General features: G+C 37.1%; 1 protein-coding gene across 7 annotated transcripts in view; it reads right to left on the bottom strand.

Moving 5' to 3' along the window:
- Positions 1-21,179, bottom strand: part of NFIB (nuclear factor I B) — a 170,113-nt gene that overhangs the window by 41,685 nt on the left and 107,249 nt on the right. For 6 of the 7 annotated variants that reach the window (XM_005522671.3, XM_014252275.2, XM_088053977.1 and 3 more), the window contains exons 4-7: positions 18,921-18,989; positions 16,704-16,824; positions 14,746-14,864; positions 978-1,109 (exon numbers count right to left, since the gene is read on the bottom strand). In XM_005522671.3, coding sequence (XP_005522728.1) covers positions 978-1,109; positions 14,746-14,864; positions 16,704-16,824; positions 18,921-18,989 — 441 coding nt within the window. Of the gene's footprint in view, positions 1-977; positions 1,110-7,777; positions 9,395-14,745; positions 14,865-16,703; positions 16,825-18,920; positions 18,990-21,179 lie in introns of those variants that run through there. The other variant, XM_014252276.2, reaches the window with a different exon arrangement.

Raw genomic sequence — 21,179 nt, 5'->3', positions numbered from 1 at the left:
GAGTATCTGCTAGTAGTGGAAACTTCACAGCAACCAGAATGAGTCCAGGACCGTTTTGTAATACAAATTAAGTGGCAGTTAAGGGGAAAATAGTCCTTATATACAAATTTAAAGGGATTTACTTGAAATCACGGAGGAAAAATAAAACAGAGACTTCTCAAAGCAAAACTGCATATGATAGAAAAGAATAAAGTTTTCAAATTTGTTTTACTGAATGACTCTAGTCACTCAGCCCCACTCAAGAAATTAAAACTTTTATATGCTGTTTATAAAGAGACATGATGAGATGCTGAGGGGACACTTCTGAGGACTGGGTTCTTATCCGAAAACCAGGGTTGGTCTCACCTATGAAATTAAACAGACCATGATGGTGGAATTTCTATCATTACTGATAAACTCTCAAGACAACGTGCATTCTGGCACATTTCACATATCTCATCCTTACTTCAAGTGAATTTTTACTATGGATTTCAGAAAACAGGTGTTAGAAAATGCTTAATCAGGACTCTAGACTCAACATTCAAAATAAGCACTGGTACTTATTTCTTATACTTGTTACTTATTGTGTCACATCATGAACATGATTGTGACTTCTCTTGTGTATTAAGTCCTGCCTATTGTGGTATTTAAATACAATATAGTCATAGCAACAATAATAAAAACGGGATTTAGGTGAAAGGATGAAATACAGGGACAATTTTTCCTCTGTCAGTTTCTTCATGCATTGTACAGTTTATTTTATTCACTGGTTAATCCTAAATCCTTTTTAGTGGCTTCCAGCAGGCAGATTACCTGAACAGTTAAATGAATGCTCCTGGAAGGATATCCCAACCTTTTCAATTTTTATTTTCACCAGTACTATAAATTGGATTAGGTCTCTAAGAAAGTCTGCAAAAATGCATCACAATCTGATTATAAGAAAGAAGATCAGAACAAATTAACAGGGAGGTTTTTATTTCCTCCTTCATAACTCTCACCACTGTGTGCAACTCCTGGGATTCCTGGGTGGTGATGTTGGGGAAAAGTGCTCAGTCTTGATGAAGAATCCTGGGGAGAAGTAGGACTAAACAAAGGCTTTTCAGGTTTCTTCATTGTAGGAGAAGACATATCTACAATAGAAAAACAATGTAACAGTGACATTAGCTTAGAAGCCTTATTCAGGCCACATAATTTTATAGACTGAAGATACTTCTTTTTCCTCTTCTTGCACAAATATCATATGCTGATCCAACTCCCCCCTGGTGAATAAACTAATTTTAAATTACTGCTTTTAAATTTGAGAATTAAAAATAATGTCCTAACAGGTCCTTGTCCTGCAAAACAGAAACTACATTCCTTGCATACCAGACAAGCCAAACAGTGAAGAAATTAATGGCTTTAGAACTTCCCCAGACACTTGTCAGCTCCCCAGAACATCACCAAATCATCAGTTCCTTCAACAGCCATTTAATTTTTATTGCATTTTTTAATGGAACACCTACACTCAGGTGTGTAGGGTAATTGCCATACACATGTCAGTTCATGGTATTTATTATTGTATTACTTCAAAACTTATCCCTTACTCTTCCTGAAACCATTGTGAAACAATGCAACCTCGCTAAGAACAAGGGATACTTTAACTCCTCTCACAGTTTCCATGTCTCAAGGATGGACTTGTCACTTCTTCGAGTATCCCTATCAATAAAAACATTTCTTTAGAGACCACTATGTGAAGATAACACAGTAGTAGGGACAAATGTATGATTTCTGCCAAGCTTACCAATGTCCCATAGGGCAGAATTACCAGATTTTTTTTGAAAATTTAAATTAAATATTTGTTGGACTTTGCATGAAATTATTTCAAATTTCATTACAATATTTTTATAGAAGAGACATCGATATTATAATTCATTCCATTTTGAATCAATGGACTGTTCAAAGCAGAGGTAATTTCTTAAGCACTTTACTGGACAGGGGCCACATTGCCATTGACTTTCTCACATGGACCATGTCATCTTTAAAAGGATTTTTGATCCTTTTAATATTGGTGTGCTCTAATCTGCTAAGACAGGCCTGCAAAATGTGGAGCTTTTATTGAGACCAAACTGGAACAATGCTTTCTTGAACTGAACTTAGAGCAGGACACATGAAACTGGGAGTCCTTTTCTTTACTCTGCCCCACCTTGCTGTCGAGCCCCGCACAGGCACTGGCACCAGACCCAGAGCAGACTCTGCCTGTGACCCTCCACCATCCCCTGCAATCCCCACCCTCCACTTTGATCCTGACTACTATTTCTGATGAGTGCCAGAATACCCTGAAAAGTTCATATCTTCAACAGTGCTGCTGAAAAATGTTTTATTTATTTTAAAGTTTCAGGAAGGGATTCCAATCCTTATTACTTTGAGAATTAAAATAAAACAGACTTTTGGAAAAAAAAAAGAAAATCTGAAATACAGATGAAAAGCAGAAAGATGCCAAAAGCACTCGGACAACGTCACTGTAAGGTCAAAATTAATCAGACACAGTGTCCTGTCCTGCTGAGAATGTTCTTCAAATGTGAAATTCTCAGTGCTGTTCCAAATCACTATTGTTTGTATTCTCATATTACTTTGGAGATACAACACACAGGCACCCAAACAAGTAGCATGTTTTAAAGCATCACATCAAAGTAAAAAGGGCTTATGCAAAATAAAATAGTTAGAACGTCTCATCTTCCAGCAAGGTAGATCTGCCTACACAGGAAGGCAGAAGAGCTGCTGTGAAACATAGCATATGTACCCTGTTCACCAGCAGCTTGCACAAATGGTGCTCCAGATGTATAGCTGCTCAAGACAGCCCAAGGCAACAATTTTGATCAATTCTAATGTGATAAAGTGCTGCGGGGAAAGTGCAGAAACATGTTTACATCAGCCTTTAATTAAACTGTTGTTCACTTCCAAAGAACCTTAGGAAACACTAATGAGACATGAGTTTAGGCAATTTCCTCATCAAAGCAAAGACCCTCTTCCTCAATCTAAAGCAGCTTGCCATCCAGGCAGTTCCTGGATGGGCATCATCTTGGCACAGCACTTGGCAAGCTACCTGTAAGGAGAACTCACCTGGAATCAAACAGTGACCCAGGGCAAGTTTAAACATCCACCTGCCTATTTCTGGACACCTGACCTGCTTTCTTGTTCACCACCACAGCATAGCAGCTTCTCTTTCTCACCTATGAGAGATGCTTATGAGCAGAGCTAGAAGAATCCATAAACAAATAATAAATATCTTATTGTCTTTTAATTCTGTAACTGTTCTTATTAATATATTTTCTACTGCTTGGTTTCATAAGACTTCCTTTACACTCTTGCAAACAACAATCTGTAAAGATTTATTTACAACGCACTAGTGTAGCATCACCTCCAGAGAAAATAAGATAAGCTCATATTCAGCTTACGGTATATATGACTATAATAAAAGACAAAAAATTATGGGCTCCATAGCACCACTCTCAAGCTCTAAGATACATCCTTCCATGCTACAGTTTTAAATGAACTGATTTTTCCCAGAGGCAGTACTTGGGATGATTTCTGGTGGCAGGATACACTACATACATCACGTCCAGATTGGCCTCAGTTTTCACCTCATCTGATAGGTACACGTGCATGAAGCACATGAAAGTTTAGGTAAAATTCTGAATTCACTTTGGGTGTCTGCATAATGACAAGAAATCCCACTGTACTTAGGAGAATTTGTTTTGCTTTACACATGCACATGTGAAGAAGGAGCAGAGCTACTTTGCATAGGCAGAGCCAGCAGCACCGATTTTCTGATGAGCTCAACATTATTTCCTTTAACATTGTAAGCATTATGTATTTCTCAATTGTGCATTTTAATAAGGCACCTAACACAGAATACTGACAGCTGAGTGACTTTAAGCCACAACTATCCCTCCCTTATTGAAAAAAGGCTTTGTTATATCTGCCTAAAGACTTGGCACTGGGGCTGGATGGAAACTAAGAATCATGAAAATCAAAACATTTTAATTCATTTATCTTGTCCACAAAAAGAAGAAAAAGAGTGGGGACATATTTTTATATGGATATGTGAATAAATAGGAAAGAAAGAGAGATGTGCCTGAACAGCTGGGTGTCTGAGATACTTGATGTTTTTAACAGAGAAAGACTGGCTTAGAGCTCCTGTTCCGTATGAGAAAGAGATCAGTCTTTGCCACTAGCTCATCCCTTTTACAAATCTGTGCCCTAATCCCTGACTTGTTGGTGTCTCATTTCACTTCACTTGGACCAGAGATAAGGCCTCCTAAACATTTATTTACTTCCATGAAAAATTCTGGTAATTGAGGTTCTCCAGAATGAAAAATAAACAAAATAAATCAGAACAAACAAACTGCAGTCAATTCTGTGGTGTGGATTTCTGAGACATGTTCAGCAATTCTCAAGGTGAAGGCCTTTGTACTCACTTTTGAGAGAAACAACAGCTGCATGCATACTGCTTAGCAGATGAGAGTGTTCTGAACTTTAGGACCAGTGTCAAGGTTTAGAAAGAGCTGCTCATCCATATTTAAAATACTGATCTGCTTTACTTCACATCTTAAAAACTTATCTCAGTTTTACTTCTACATCAAGTACTGAAAACAATTTTACATATGAAAATTTTATACTAGGTTAGAATATTTCAGTGTATGAAGATTTGATAACCTCCCATTTTCAAATCAGCCTGCTTAGCACCAATGCTGTTTTCACAGACACACCTCTGATATTTCACAATCCAGTCTACCAGACTGTGACACCTGTTTTCCCATCAGGAACCATGCCCAAGACTAATCAAATGCTCTGTTGTGCTATTATGCCATTTCACAACAGATAAACCATTTCAATGTATTATCTTTTGAGATTTGTATTGAAAAACCTAGGAAAATAAATTAGACTAGAATTTCTACCAATGTCATTTTCAGTATTGTAAGCACCAGGAAAGACATTTAAAAGATACTGCAGTTCAGAAAAGCTACAGCAAAAGAAGTAAATTACTTGCAATAGCAACTGAATTATTTCTTTTTTCATTAGTTTTATAATAAATTACACTATTTTATTTTACTTTGTTTAGTAAGTATTAACATACATAAGAAAAGAAAGAACTTCCAGACAACTGAAACACAAAAGTTAAAACCCTTTAGATGGAGCAGTCATGTAATTCTTCTTATCCTTACCCACATGAACTTGCAGAATACTGTACTCCATTGCCAACAGTAACATTCTGTGGGCTGTGTTTACCTTGAAGATTTTCTTTACCTCAGCAGAAAGGGGTTTGAACAAGAGACAGAAGGGTTTTGCCTACCTGCCCTTATACCTCCCAGCATACTGGGGGAGGGGGCATATAGGGAGGTAGGGAGGAAAACGCAGACAAGTCCCTGTATAAATAATGTAGGACACCGAGTTGGTGTTTGTGACTAGATGTATAAAGTTGGACAACTGAAATTCTCCATTGTGTTACTAATTATCCTATTTTGTGGACAGAAAGCAAAACAACTCAGTACATTTCCTGTTAAAATGATATGGACTAGCTTTTGTATAAGTATAATCTAGTGCAAGTTCATTCAAGCTAAATTAATTGGGAAACCTGCATACACATGTTCTAAAAATATTTATTTTTTTTTTTCCAATTTTAGCAACAAAGCCATTTATAAAATGGGGGATGAAAAAGCTATGAATGTCAGATGAAACAGTTAATATTAAATATGTAGGCACCAAACCTGTCCACATCCCAAAGTAATTTCAAAAAATGTCCAGCTCTAGAACAGGACATACAGACCATAACTGTTGTTGTTAATACAGACAGTATTAAATGACATGTAGGTCACCTGCCACACTGAAGAGACTATGTCCATGTAAATTTACAACTATTCCCACCAAGATTAGGCTGAAACTATGGCACGCTGTCATGCAAAAAGCTGTGGGCAGCAATTCTTCATTCTCATCCTTTAAACGCACCTCACCACTTCTCACCAGGAAGTAAAACTCCCAGGAGAAGTTTATGATCAGCATGACTACGTTACCACATCTGCAGTTTCCTGTGAGGAGAAAACACACCCTTTTTTCCCATGCATTCATCTTCTAGTATAAAGCTGGCCAGCCTTCCTCACCTTTCCTCACCCTCCTCTCATACCAGGAACACTGTCCTTCTATGAGAGCCCCAAGCAGGAGGTGCCATCATGGAAATCATTGGGATCTGGGGTGCTGCTGTTGGGAGGAGGTGAGAATGTCTCCACATCCCTTCACAGTGACCCACAGGGACCAGCTGCCCCTCTGCAGCCTCTCCTGTCTCACATCTTCCTACAACTGCAGACTCAGTTTATCCAACCACTTCTGTACCAACACAGCCATGCATGAAAAGTTCTTGGGACTAACACAGAGCCCAGTGGGGTTGCTCCCTATTAAGCATGGAGCAGGCAATGCAAGTAATGAGGCTGACTTTGGAAACAGAGATAAAAGGCATCACACCAAAAATACTGTGTTGCCTTAACAAATATTATCATTTAAAAAGCCACTGCCATAAAAAACCCTTAAGCAGCTCCAGTGTATTTCAGGTACTTGAGTACTTTTTTGTTTATCTTTACACTTCAGAAACAGACTGGGCCATTTCATCATCTATGAATCATTGTTAAAAGGTGTTTATCCTGTATATGGCTGTGATAGAAGAGTATTGTGGAAGAATGAGAAAGATGTTCCTAAAATACCAAACAAGTTATAAAGACTTTGGAGTACATTTTAGTCATTTATTAAGTTATCCTACAGAAAGTCATCCAGACTTCAAGGAAAAATGCACAGCTGTAACATTTCATTGGACCTGAGACTACAAGGACCTTGGCCAGAAAATAAAATCAATACTGTAACCATAACTACTAAAGTCACAAAAGTATTTCCAGTTCTAATGCAATAAAATTAAAGGGCTATTTGAGATAAAATAATATAACGTAATTTGTTGATTTAGAAGAATTCAGATTATGAAATCTCCTTCTTATTACTCTTACAGTCTATACTGGTAACAGTTAAGCACATTTTAAGAGGTGTGCCACATTAATTGTTAATCCATCTGGGGAATGGTTTTCAAGGGAGACAAAACCTTTAAGTCATTTTGAAATATACTACTTTGATCAAGTTTGACACAGATTGTTTGAAAGAAGTAGAAAAGTACCTTTTCAAATATGTCTATGTGCAAATACAAAAACAAAGAATTTATGAATGAAAAGAGATGCCCAAAAAATTACCTCTTTCCATAAATGAAGATGTTCTGCACCACATATGTTAAATTACGCAGACTTACACATACATACCCTACAAATTCTAAAAAGAGGTGATCAGTTTCATAATACTAAATCTCTTATTCAGAAAATTGGAATAAGAAAATTACACATAACTCCTGGGACAAATCTTGCATTAAGACATTCATTTTATCATTAATTTCAATCAAAGGATATCTATCATCCAGATAAAAGGGTGCTGCCATTATATTAAATTCATCAGAGGATAATGGCCATGAATACAAGAAAAATACTCTTTTGCACTAACATCTTTCATTGACCTATATGGAGACCTGGAGTGTATTCAACTCACTCATCACACACAGAAAACATTAAGTAATAGGACTTCCCACAATATATTTGTCAAAAGAAAAGACAAAGAATCTGCAATGAGATTTTTTACAGTGACTTTATTGAGCAAATAACAGTCATTTCCAGGAATGAAAAAAAAAAAAAAAGCAAACCTTTTTCGTATGCTTCATATTGCCATATTGCATCTCCAACTGTCTTTGTCTTTCTGTTTATATTTCTAAACATCTTGTTACTCTTCATTCAGTCAGAATCTTAAGTGTTCATGGGCTGAAGGAAAAGCCAGGTGCCTGCTCTGCCCAGAATAAAATCTTCCTCATCTGAATATCATCTGCTATTCTGAATACCTGAAGACACTTATGAAGAAGTAAATTTGTCTACATCTGTTTTAAATACAGAAAAACAGATATAATTTTTGTTGCTTTATTTTTTGAAGAGAGCATAAACAACATTACTCTCAATAATTCAGGATGTCAATTTTCTTGATGTATAAGTAACTTACTAAGGTAATATTTTTGCCATCCTGTTCATGCTACATTTTTCTTTCTCTGTATTTTTATTAAATAAGCATTTAGGAGATCCTTCACCTATTTTTCTATATTTAGTGCCTTTCAAGTGTTTTTCATCTTTATAAAAATAATGTTTGACTTATTTTAGGTACCAGCACCTTTTATTTTTTGGCAAAATTGTCGCTACAGAAAAAAAAGTAAACCAATTCCCCATGGATTTATTTAAACTATCCCAACATTTAATATTACTTTTAACTAGCAGACAAAGTTCTCTGAACTCTGCCAACATCTTTTTCTGCACTGAGGAACAACAAGGAGAACTCAAATTGGGCATTCAGGTAACTCTTCCTTGTTAAGGCTATTGTTTGTTACCATGATCCCATTTTCAGTATCACAGCAGCCAACAGTCCCACAGAAGACACGCCTAAGAATTCACTCTGGAGATACATTCTGAGAGGTTAGTCTTGGTGAAAAGTATCACTTATTTTGAAATGTGAGGCTAAGAAAATTTATCAAGTGGTAGCATTTGACTACAGTGTTGAAAATAATTCCATCATACTAGTCAAAACCACTGAAAATTATATGTATTTTATGGAGATACACAGATATGAAATGTATGTGTATGCACGTGTATACATTGTTTAAAGAGTATTTTGAAACAATAAAATATACAAAGGTAGAAGCAACAAGCTACTAACAAGACACAAATTGCTTTCAAACATACTTTGACATAGAAGGACTTTGAGAATTCAGGCTACCTCAGAAACACAGAATGGAATTTAACAGGTATTCATCAAAGTAAACCTTTGCAAGCTGAATTGATCTGTCAGATGGAGAGTGTGTTTCTAAAGTATTAACCCTCAGAAGGAGCACCAGGAGCTGGAAAAAATCCTGAACCCTGTCCAACACAGGACACCAAGAGGCCAAGGTGTTCTGTTACCGTTCTCAACTCCTGGACCACATTAACTACTTCCTCTTTTAGTTCCCTCACTTCAGAAATGAGAACATCCATCCTTGAGAGTTGATGAGAAGATGACCCAAGAAAGAAACAGCCATCAGGAAGGACCCCTACGGGGAAGGAGTTTCCAGTGGATGGGGAGCAAGAAAAAGGGGACAAGTGTCCAGAAGAGGAGTATCCAACAAAAGGTGTCGGGACCTGGGAAGTGGAGGGTCCAACAGACGCTGGGCAAACAGCAGGTGAAGGCGGTCCAGCTGTTTCAGTTTTAATGGAATGATGGCATCTTGGCTCTTGAATGTTGGTAGAGGTGGGTGAGGTGTAAGAGAATGAGCATGATGAAGAAACTGTAAAATTAAAATTCACTTCATTGTATATTGATATTCAGTATTTCCAGACACCTGACTACTATGGAAATACACAGTGTTGTAACACTACAACAGTAAAACAGATCTCAAGGATAAGTTGTCTGCAATTATGTTAATGAACCTTGTTAAGCCAGCTTTCAGAAAGGAGGCCATAGATGCACACACTGTCCTTCTCTTTTCTGATATTCCTCTTTCCTTGCAGGTTAAGAAAAAAGCATCCGATTTACCTAAGTTAGCAAATCAAGATGTTCACCAACAGTTATTAGCCTATTAAATAGAAAATACTCTTTAGCCTCTGCAGCAGTCTAGACACCTTTTAGATTTTTAGTAACTTTCTCTTCCAAATTACGAGCGGATTTAATTTTTTTCTGCGTAAAATTTCTAAATTTCTAAAACACTCATCGGTTTTACTCAGGCAGAAACTTACATCTATCTCACAAAATCTTACTGATGCAGGAACTCAAAATTTTGTTTAATATGGAAACATAGTAAAGAATTCAGTAACAGCAACCTGGAGGAAGGAAGACTGGAAGAGATCTACAGGAAATAACTAATTAAACATAGATGCATTTCTAATTGATAGAAGTATAAAACATGATTCAGATGTTATTGAAGTTATTAAGGCATCCAGTTGGAAGAAACAAGGTACAAGACAAAGAAAATAACTTGCATAATATCTGGCAGAAGACACGACAATTGGAATCCTAATTGTCATGTTAGGATTCTACTTCTAAGTAATGCACCCTTCTGAGATGACTTTTCCTTTTCTGGGACTGTAGGATTTTTTGGAGGACAGTTAGTTACTTGAAAGGCTAATGGCAAAAGTCGTGAGAGAAATCTGCAGCTATAAACCTGCCTCTTTGCTCTGCCAGAAAATCTCAAACCTGTTTCAAAAGATCACACAAATAGAAGCTGTGTTGAAATATTGAACGTTTCAACACAGCAAAAATAATGGCCCAAACTACAAATCTTCCCACATTGACTGGATGTCTCCAAAATAAAAAACAATGTCATGCCACAGTATTTTTTTAATCTGTTTTTGAAACTGTTACACATACTCTTGCAGTTACATATATTTTTAAAATAGTCACAAACTTTTTTGCAAGCCAGTGAAGTAAACCTCCAGGACAGTATCATGGCTTCCTAAGTGTTTTCTTTTCTTCTATAAGGATTAATAATCTGACTATGATAAATAAAAAAAAAATTAATACATATTTTTAATGTTAATTTTGGTTAGTTAAGGGGGGATATCTTTTTATATCAGATTGGTAACGTAATGCTTTGTGGGTTTGTTTCTTACCAAGTGTATGCCATCTATAAAGTTACTATTTTTAAGATATGCTTGCTTATTTCTGCCCAGAGTTACAGCTTCAAAGAGACAGCTCCCCCAAAACAGACTATAAAGCACAACATCTGGAAATCTTATCAAAACATTTTTGGAAGACAGTTAACAGCAAAAGGACAGTCTGGAGTTTTACAGCTAAAAACAGAGTCTGGTATGAGCAATATTTTACTGTAACTGGGCTAGATTTCCTTTTCCTAGTTTCACAAATGCTGCATCCTGGCTACACCAGAAGTACTCTTCTAATCATGTCCCTGACCCTCATGATGCATGGCTGCACAGACAAACTATAAAACCTATCAGGAATACAACAAAATCACTCCTCTCCTAAAGTCTTCTTACCTACTAAACTATGATGTTAGTTTTTCAAAGGAATGGAAAATTGATCTAATCTGCTTCACCCTACTTCCAACCTTTCCTCTATCCTATTTTTAATCTCAGTAATATTTCTGTGTTGCACATTAATTTCTGCCTCATTCTCTCTATCAAAACTTTTAGAATATCCCTCGGACACCTAGGAAAATCCTAAATATTTTATTCAAATGTGTTTCAGATGTCATTGTTTTATTGCAACTACCCAGTTCCAAACTACAACGCACATGACATTTCTGTTTCTTTAGAAATAGTTAAATACAGATGTGAAAAGCCTTAATGATAAAAGATTCTTTCAAAACTATGTCATTTCAATTTCTACGAAAATACTTTACATTAGATATGGTGATGAAGAAACTAAATCTATTTCAGCTCAGAGGTTAGAGACCTCTCTTGGTCAAGTTCAAAACTGAGACCATGAAACAGAAATGAACAGTGGTATATTTTAGTATCAACATTACTCCTGATCTTGTCTCCCTTAGAAAAGTAAAAACTGCACTAGAGTGGTAGGGAAGCTATCTACCCATAAACATGATATCCAGAGACATATTTATTTGTGGGTACTGTGAAACTATTTGCATTTTTGGTGCTGATGACCTGTGGATACTGCCTGAAGCACTGCCTGTTATGACTACATTAGCATTCCTTCTTGACACTGGATAAACACAAATGTGACCCCAAAAGGCTTATTTCTTTTTCATTTATCCCTAACCTCATATAGCACACAGATTTACATAGATGAGTGGGAAGTAACACAAGTTACTTCTGGCATAGAAACTACCTCCAAATTGTAGTTAATAATTTTTATTATCTTTGTGTTTGCAGGCATATGGAATCAGAAAATAGGTTTTCCTAAATACAATATCATAATAGAACACCTGTGTCTGAAAGGAGCTTTTACACAGATACATGAATAGAATCATCATAGAATATCCAGAGCTGGAAAGGACCCACAAATTACCAAAGTCTTGCTCCTGGAACTGTACAGGGCAGTCCCAAGAACTATGTGTGTGTGTGAGCACATTCCAAATGCTTCTTGAAGTCTGTCAGACTGGAGCTGTGTCCACTTCCCTGAGGAGCCTGTTCCAACCACCCCATGGGTGAAGAACCTCTTTCTAATATTTCAGCTAAATTTGTCCTGGCAGAGCTTCCTGCCATTCATTGGGTTTTACCACTGGTCACTGGAGAGATGCAATCAGTGCCATGAAGATGATATCAAGCATCTAAGAAACTAGCAGCACAACAAATATGCCAGGAGCTGCCCCACACCCATTCCCGCTGAGCCCAGGCACCAAGGGCAGGCACTGCAGTTGTTACTTACAGTGTTTCTGCAGCAGCATGATAACCTCAGAAAGTGATCAGAGGCTCAATAACTTTTTAGGGGCAAAAGGCCCCCAGTACAACACTGGACAGTGCTGTATCTGTGCCTCTGCAGGAATGGAACATCTTACAGATGGAAAAAAAACCAACCAAACAAAAAAAACCCTAATAGTGACTTAAAGGTAGCCTCTATGACAGGGATCTGGTAAAAGGTCACTAAGTTTATTAGTGCTAGAGGACAGAACATTAAAGGAGGGATTTAAACTCCAGGAAGCAAAAGTAACACACACTGATTTAAGTCTATCTTCTTTATTCTTTCTTCCTCATATTGTAATTCCTTGTCTTATGGAACATATTAAAAGTTGTTCCACTCCAGTAGTCTAGCTACCTAATGACACAGAAATCAGGTAAAGGTTCATTGTGAATACACTCAAGGGATTTAAATTTCATTCATTGTTCACTACTGATAACTGTAACGTGAAGTTCATACAAACATGAACAGATCCAGTGTTCATGGAAAATGATTCTTTGCAAGTGGAATGATTCAAAGCCTAAAATACAGTTGAGGTACTTGAGAACTTTAGAGATCATCTGTGAAAGGCTCTGTCAGCAGGACTTGCCCTCAGGAGTCTAAATGGCAGTGCACTTCCCAGAAGCCCCCATGGTTCATGCAGCAGCACAAAACTACTTCATTTGCCAGATGGGGATATCTGAGAGAGGAAGAACAAGCTGTTTTCCCTAAAACAATAAAAATAATTTATCTAGAAAGTAAAATGTTTATTTAAGATGTGATCCAGTCTTTCATGAAAAATTGTTATAAAGTTTCACAGCAAAACAGGTAGTAATCACAGAGAAAAATATTTTGCATAAGGAGGAAGATTCTGGGTGAATCTTCTGGGGAAGATTCTTCTATTTGCTGTTACTGAGTTAGGTTATGCAAAACCACAGGCAAGCCTATTTTTAAAAAAATCAAAAGTGAATGCTTCAAACAGTCAAAAATAGTATCAGAGCCTCCATGAGAAACGGAGTACAAAGAAATTAAGAAGAAAAAACTAGTTAAAATTGAGAAGAAGAGCCTAATGGTAATAACACAGATAAGAAGGTGAAAGCATATTAAAAGGAGACCAACTATAAAAGAAATGTGAAAGTAAAAGGTAGCTAAAAGAAATACCCATCACATGCTTCCTTGCACATGGAGATGAAAGAGAAAACTTAGCAAGGAAAAATAAAAAAGAATTGTGGGGTGTTGTTTTTTTTTGGGGGGGGGGGGTGGAGGTGTTGTTTCAGGTTTTTTCAGAAGCTTTAAAACAATATAAAAATGAGGTAATACCAAGGGGTCACTCAGTTGCTGAAGAACTGAGAGCAAGGTTAGCAGTGGAAGTGAAAATTGAGAGCAAATACTGAAAGATTCACAATGGAAGCAACTGCATGTCATTTTCTCTATTTCTCTTGTACATACGATGCTTTACATGTCACAGGCTCTCCAGACAGCTGCAGTACCTCAGACACAGGATCCATTAACCAACACTGTTCAAATATATGAGTTTAACCACATTCTCACATAACAAAGGGGAGGGAAAAGACTGCACTGGAACCTAGGTTTATAAAGCATCAAGATAACATGAGGGCGAGCTATGACAATTAATTTCACTCTTCTGACAGCCACAACTTTCTTATCCACATAAGCATGTTTGTTGCTTTGGATAACCCAGAACATACCACCACTTACCAATCCCCTCATCCTACAGATAGAGTCCCACATAGCTACATGTGGGCTCCTCAGAAACAGCCTATTGGATCTATTCTAAGTCACATGAGAGAGACTAAATGTCCGTGTCATGGTAATATAGAAATGGTGTAATCTTATGTTGACTAAACCATAGTAAGATGTTTTGATTTTTGCTTGAAAGCACTGGATTCCAAATTCTAGCATATCTCCAAATTCATGGCATAGACAATATCAAATACCTCATTTGTCACATGTCTTTTCAAACAACAAGGCTGTCACCAGATACAAAAGATATTTTTATTAGTATTATTATTATCATTATTATTATCATTATTATTATAATTATTATTATTATCATCATCATCATCAATGTTATTTATTGTTATTCTTTATACAATATCCTGATGGTTGTTGGTTTTAAACATATTTACAAAACCAGCAAATGCAATCACACAGAAAAAAAGGTTCTTTTAAAAAGCCATCATTTTATTGCAGCCATTATGGAATGGGAGCGGTTTATTGTATATGTGAGCATAATTCAAGGTAAAATAATCCCATGTTACTCACCTTGATCTCTTTCATGCCATGTCCTGCTTCCTGCAGCTGGTGAATTTGGAGAAGGATAGAAGTCTCCTGTTGGGCTTGGCTCCATGTTTTCATCTATGGAGATAGTTTTGGGTCTTTTGCTGTTGAAGAATTGTGAGATTTGTCAGTGAATATAATATTCATCTAGTGGTGGTATATAAAGTGTCTGGATCCCTACAAATATTCTAATAGATAGTACTTCAGGCTAACAAAGCCAAAAAACCCAAAAAACCTGGATATTACAACCTACATTAGCTTGCAAAGGCAATGTTAATAATACATGATGTGCTCCAGTTATTCACATGACTTAATACTTCAAAGATGGCATGGATGGGTAATATAAAAGTCCACAGCATTTCATTGAACAACCAAGAAACCAGTTCCTGTAGCCTACCAGAAAGCAGATTGTGAAAGATTGTGTCATGAAGGTACTAAACTCTATGCAGAAACCCTGAAGCACAGCAAGTCACTGGAAAGTGTTACCAATAAGACCAAGGTAGAACAGGAACTTCTGTGAACGTGTTAATGAGGAAAAAATGTACTTTACTGTATTTCACCAGGTCAAACTCCAAAGATTCTCAAAGAGGGCTAGTCTGAAGCACTTTTCATTTTTGACTAGTTTAATTAAAAACAACAAAAGGCCCTTATTGCAAGTCACACCATATAAAATGAGGCGGAACTTCAATACAGTGGAGGAAAGCGTAGTTTCCTCATAGCAATATATACTGAAGCTGTTATACTGACTGCCAAAGAAAACCAGAATAAAGGTTCTAATAGTGTGGTATTCTTCTTATTACTGCTACTACTACTACTATTACTATTACTGCTATTACTACTAACGCTGCTACTGCTACACTGTGATAATTAATCCATCAATTTCTAATTAATCCATCAATTTCTAAAAAGGATTTGGTATACTGCCAAGATGAAAATATGATGGAATGAAATATGGGAACATGAGCAAAATAACTCAAAAGAACTAAGTGCTGGTGGATGAATACCTCAGCCCCCTGATAGTCCTGTTAAATCCTGTCCCAATGTGCAGACACTTCCAGACTCACTGGGGTGGTTCTGGAAACATGGGACAATGACAGCTCCTATGGTGCTTGTGATTTCATGGTATAGCAGTTTCAGCAAACCAAGGGGCCCTGGGGGTCTGTCAGAGAGTACATTAGTTGGGAGTCAGGTAGAGGACACAGCAGGTTCTCTACATCCATGGGCCAACCAGCTGCTCCCAAGGGACTTTTTCTCAGAGATAGGAGAAGGGATGAACAGAAGAGATGTTGAACAAGGAGGGAGTCAGGCCCTCAGATTAAATTGCCTGTAGCAGGCAAAGGGAGACCCTTGAGAAAAATTAACCTTTAAACATCTCACATGCTCCTCCTTCTTACCACTGCTGGGAAGTGCCCCCTGAAAGAGCAAGGCAGGAAACACATTTGAAAGAGCTGGGTTGCTATGGATGAAAACACCTTGTCTTTATATACCTGTCCTAACACCTTTTATAGAGGAAACACTATCTGTCCAAACACATTTTGCAAGATGGAGGTCCAAGAGAGGGCCCTGAAAGACAGCCTTTCTGCTCGCAACCACTCTGAGCCCTGCCAGCATGTTCCCAAGCGCTAGCCCTTCCTGCAGCTCAGTTACCGTCTTGGGATGTGTATCTGTCCCTTTGGCAGATGGTTTAGCAGGCACTTCAAACCCTGAAAAAAGTTACCACTGCCTTCAATATCATGCAAGATGACAGGCAATAATGACACCATTACAAACGACAAAATTTATAACTTACAAATCTGTATGGAGATTGTGGTAACATACACAAGTATCTAGCCTCACAAAATCAGAAAAAATTAACAAAGTAGCTGGTTGTTGACAGGATTTGTGAATCGCTTGTCCTACGCTATTAAACACGGTTCCCATTAGCACTTGTATCAAGTTCTTACCTGCTTGGTGGAGAGGACAAGGACCTCTGTAGATTTACACCCGAATTCATATCATGGTAATATGGCTGGCTCGGAAGCTCTCCAATTGGGAAGTTCACTCCACTTCCCTGGGTTATGGGTGCTGAAAAACAAATCATCATAAGAAGTCAGAGATAATCTTCTATCTTTTCAGCTCTTGGAAAAATATCAAGATGTTATTACATGTATCTAATTTTCTGCCTCTTGTGGAAATCAAGTACCAACAAGTTGTATCAATGATTATGTATCTAAAAAGCGAATTATCTTCCCTAGTTCTTAGCAGTCATTCAGATAGAACACATTTGTTTAGAAGAGATAACAAGGAATCACCAATATGCAAAAGATAATACAAACCTCAAGCACTATAATGAATGAGGCCAGGTTTATGAGGACAGTTAGTATTATTTATTAAATAACTGAAAAAAATTGAAATAAGAAACTCAGAGACATGCTCATTCCTTTTCCTTAATGCTAACACTTTTGTATCAATAATAGCCTTCTGTGTGGACAGCCTGGTTTTCTGCTTTCTTTTTCTTTCACCCAGGTTCTGCTTTGCATATGTACACTTACACACAAATACATAGAGTCAGTGTTACCTTCACCTCCTTATAGGGTCTGTGTACCATACAGACTCTGGCAACTCAAGAATAAATTATGTGTTACATATTGTGGTGTATTTACCTTTGCTCATTGTCTGTGCATTGTGCATTTTAACTACCTTTGGCACTTAAAAGAATAATTGCACGTTGTGTAATGTATTTGAAGGTTTGTATTTTTTCTGACAGTTTAAGTACAACTCTGTTGCGGCTTGAGGTTAAACAAATGCATGGTAAGAAATTCCACAGAAACCACATGCTTTAATGCTTATTATTAGGAGTATATCATGTATAACAGCTGCATAACACACAGTTTCATAGCATAATTACAATATTGTTTCATTTTTAACCTGAATGGCCTTATACTTTAAAATGTACTTAACCACCTGACAACAAAAAGAAAGCTATAATTCACACATCCTCAGCCTTCTAAAACAGCAAAACTAAATCTTCAGCAAGCACAAAAAATTATATGCCTTAGCACTGCAGGATTGCAATATTCATTGTTTTGCTGAAGGATTTAACATAACTTTAGTTGTTGAATATTAATTTCTGACCATAGAAAATGAAATAACCCATGCATCTGAAGCCTCAGTGAGTTATTTACATTCCTCAAGCACCCTGATCCTGCATAAGTTAACACCTGTGCAAAATATGGACAGACATTTTGGAAACTTTGGAAGCCTCTTTGGCTTTGTCCTCACCTTGCCAGAAAAGTAATTTTTCTGGACCATTCAGTTTTTACAATGCTGATATCACCACTGTGGACACCTCTAACTATAGCTTCCAACTATTCTTCTTTACTTCCTAATGAAGTCTTGAGAGAAATACTTTTATAACGTTGATAGCAAAGGGAGAAAAGAAAGGGTCAGGAAGCAATGCAAGATGAAAATGTTGACAGGTTTTTATGCTATACTATTATAACAATTGTTAGGTGTCAACAAATGAGATCTTATATCCTTTTTGTTTTTTCTTTCTGCAGTCAAAGCTTCACCTGCCCTTTCACATTTATTTTTATGGGGTTTTTTACATGTTCATGTATATAATATCTCTGATGCCAAAATGAGACAATGTAATTAGAAATTCAGTTACAGCCAATGCTAAGATTAAAAGAAACAAATATTTGATACATTTTTGATCATCCTTTAAATCCATTTTAAATTCATTTTAGGAGCTACAAATTTAAAAAAACAAAAATCAAACAACAACAACAACAACAACAAAAAAAACCACTAGAAGAATAATCAGATCTTTTAGCAATATCCAAGAATGTGAAGGGCATCCTTAAGAAACTAAGTCTAACAATAGAAGATTTTGCTACATATGGTAATTTTATTGAAGCATCAGATGACTAGGTGTGCAGAGGGAGATATAACAAATTGATTCCATCTTTAAATATCAAGGAGACAGAACAGCACCTATTTGTTTTATTACAAACATGTGCAAGATGGACTGTAATACTGTGGTCAAATATATCAAAATTGTGCATGGTTATAGGCATTTACCATGCATCTTATGTCCTGTGAAGAAAAAAGTTCAAGGAAAAAACCTTCCCTTGGTTATAGCAGGCTTTGGAAATGATTAAACACAAATGTTAACTTACTTCTTGACACTCTCACAAGTTCTGACACGTTGAATACTCCGGATTTCACAAAACTGTCTTCAAGGTACACTGAAAAAGATCATACACCCATAGTCAGTATAATGAGAAGATAAATAAATAACTATAGATAGATTTATACACCAACTAACAATGGTATTAATGGAGTATGAGAACAATAATACACAGATCAAAGTACACTCAAAGCTGATCACAGTATCTAATGTGAGCCGAAATTCAGGCAAAGGAGCAAAAAAGTCTTAAGAATCTGTGATAGAGCAAATTTTAAAAAGTATATGAAAATTATTAAGCAATATATTTAGTCCCTAGCCATCCATCAAAAAAGTATCTGAAAACTAGCTTCTTTTACTAGTATCTTGAAATTTTAAGTCAGTATTGAACTACAACTGGCATCAGCTGGATAATCAATTTCACCATGGTCCAGTCCTGTCCTTGCATATGTTTCTGTTAAAGAGATTTTTACTTAACTCTCACCTTGCTGACTGTGACTTTATAGTACAATCCTCACTACCAAATCATCACCTCTGAGGCAGATGAGGGGTTTGCTATTATTTCCAGGAGAAACAGGAACTGAACAAAGCAGCTGAGCTATTCAGTGGGGTGTGTTTTATATACATGCTGAATTGTGTATCTAGAAACCTATGTTTTAGAAAACACATATTATTGTTTTGGCCTGTATTTACTTATCCTAAGATAAATGTATTTGATATACTCTCTCTGCTCTGAAATTCTGGCATAAGTTGGAGCAGTGCTGTGAAACAGTGCTGACAATCAAATCACTTATCTCAGTAGTGTAACTAGTAACTGTATGCAAAGAGAGCTAAGAAAACCCATGTTTCTGTGGAAGCCTCACATCAATAATCACTGCAAAAGTTGTATTAGAGAATTTGAGATTACATTGTATCATGGCATTTTATACCTAGTAATAACAACCATTTACAGATGAAAGTATTTAGATCTATACTTGGTGCACATTGCTGCTCCAACAGGGTTACTTTTTAATTTGATTTCATGTGAGACAGTATACTAAGAATTTCTTACTCTGGTTTCCCTAGTCTCTTTTCTGAATTAATAAGGTTTTGTTCATTTGGAAATAAACTGTCAATTTTCTGTCCCCAATGTTTGAAGGAGTAAAAGTATTCTAGATGTCCTAACAAAACAAACATACAAAAAAGTACACCTACTGGAATACCTACTGATTCAGAAAACAGTGGTTTGGTACTATTCTCTTTGGATTTCTTTTGGAAATTGCTGCTTTTATCTTCAACTGATTTAGCAAAAACATGACCACTAGAATAAGAAAAGTGACTGTAAAAGCAGTACACTTTACCTGACACGTCTGTCCTTGGTACACCTGGAGAAACCTCTAGTTACTTTCCAGGGTCAAAAAGAGGGCAGTGGCAAAAAGAGTGGTTTCCCCTGCTTATTCATCCCACAGAGCTGTCTCACCCAGCACCTCTGGTATTATTTACCAGGGCAGGTATAAACGGTGCACGTGAGAGCATAAGCTGAAAGAATAGGAACCCATCCGACCAAGCCCATTTCCCAACATCTCTGCTATGCTGTCAGACCTATAGGAGAGTGTCAGTCTTTCCCAGCTGAGAACCATCCCATGATCAAGCACCACAGGTGTACAGAGCACTGTAGGCCTGCAGGATCATCCTGAACAGTATTCTGCCACTGCAGTCGTCTTCTCATCTCCCAGTCAATGTCACTTCATACTCTATTCCTGCATGTCTTTATTCCCACTAGTAGCTCTTCAGGTCTCCCTCCCTTTATAATTCACTTTGTTTAATATTTCTCTCATTTTCAACAGATAATCTCCATATCCATTACTTTCTCCTCTCTTACCATCCTTCACCTGGATATTGCTGGCCCCTCTGCAGTGTCTAAGAAATAAGCGATTTTCTCTCTCATTTTCTGCATTCTCTTGCACTGTTTCTCCATTTGTTGTGTGGATGAAAATAGGACAGTTTCTGAAATATTTACTTCTTTATTTGACAGAACTTGGTATACCCATATGTTGGGGGTTAGGTGTCCTTCCTTTTGCTCTGGCTCACCTATGGAATTTTTACCCATTAGTGACTGGGAAAATCTGACTGCTGGTACTTAGTGGTGGTTGGCACCCACTGGTGCTTGAGAAACACAGAGTTTGGCTGGGCCCAGGAGGGAAGTGGGGCAGGAAAAAGGGAAGGTGGGGGCAGCTGTGGGCTGGCTGGTTTCTTCAGCTCCAGGGTAGAA

This window comes from Pseudopodoces humilis, chromosome 4 (genome assembly GCF_049639895.1).
Source record: "Pseudopodoces humilis isolate 2021_Gansu_Grassland_sample_001 chromosome 4, ASM4963989v1, whole genome shotgun sequence".
In the NCBI taxonomy this organism is placed as follows: Eukaryota; Metazoa; Chordata; class Aves; order Passeriformes; family Paridae; genus Pseudopodoces; species Pseudopodoces humilis.
Note: the sequence above shows the minus strand (reverse complement) of the source record. Positions and strands in the feature narration are given on the sequence as shown.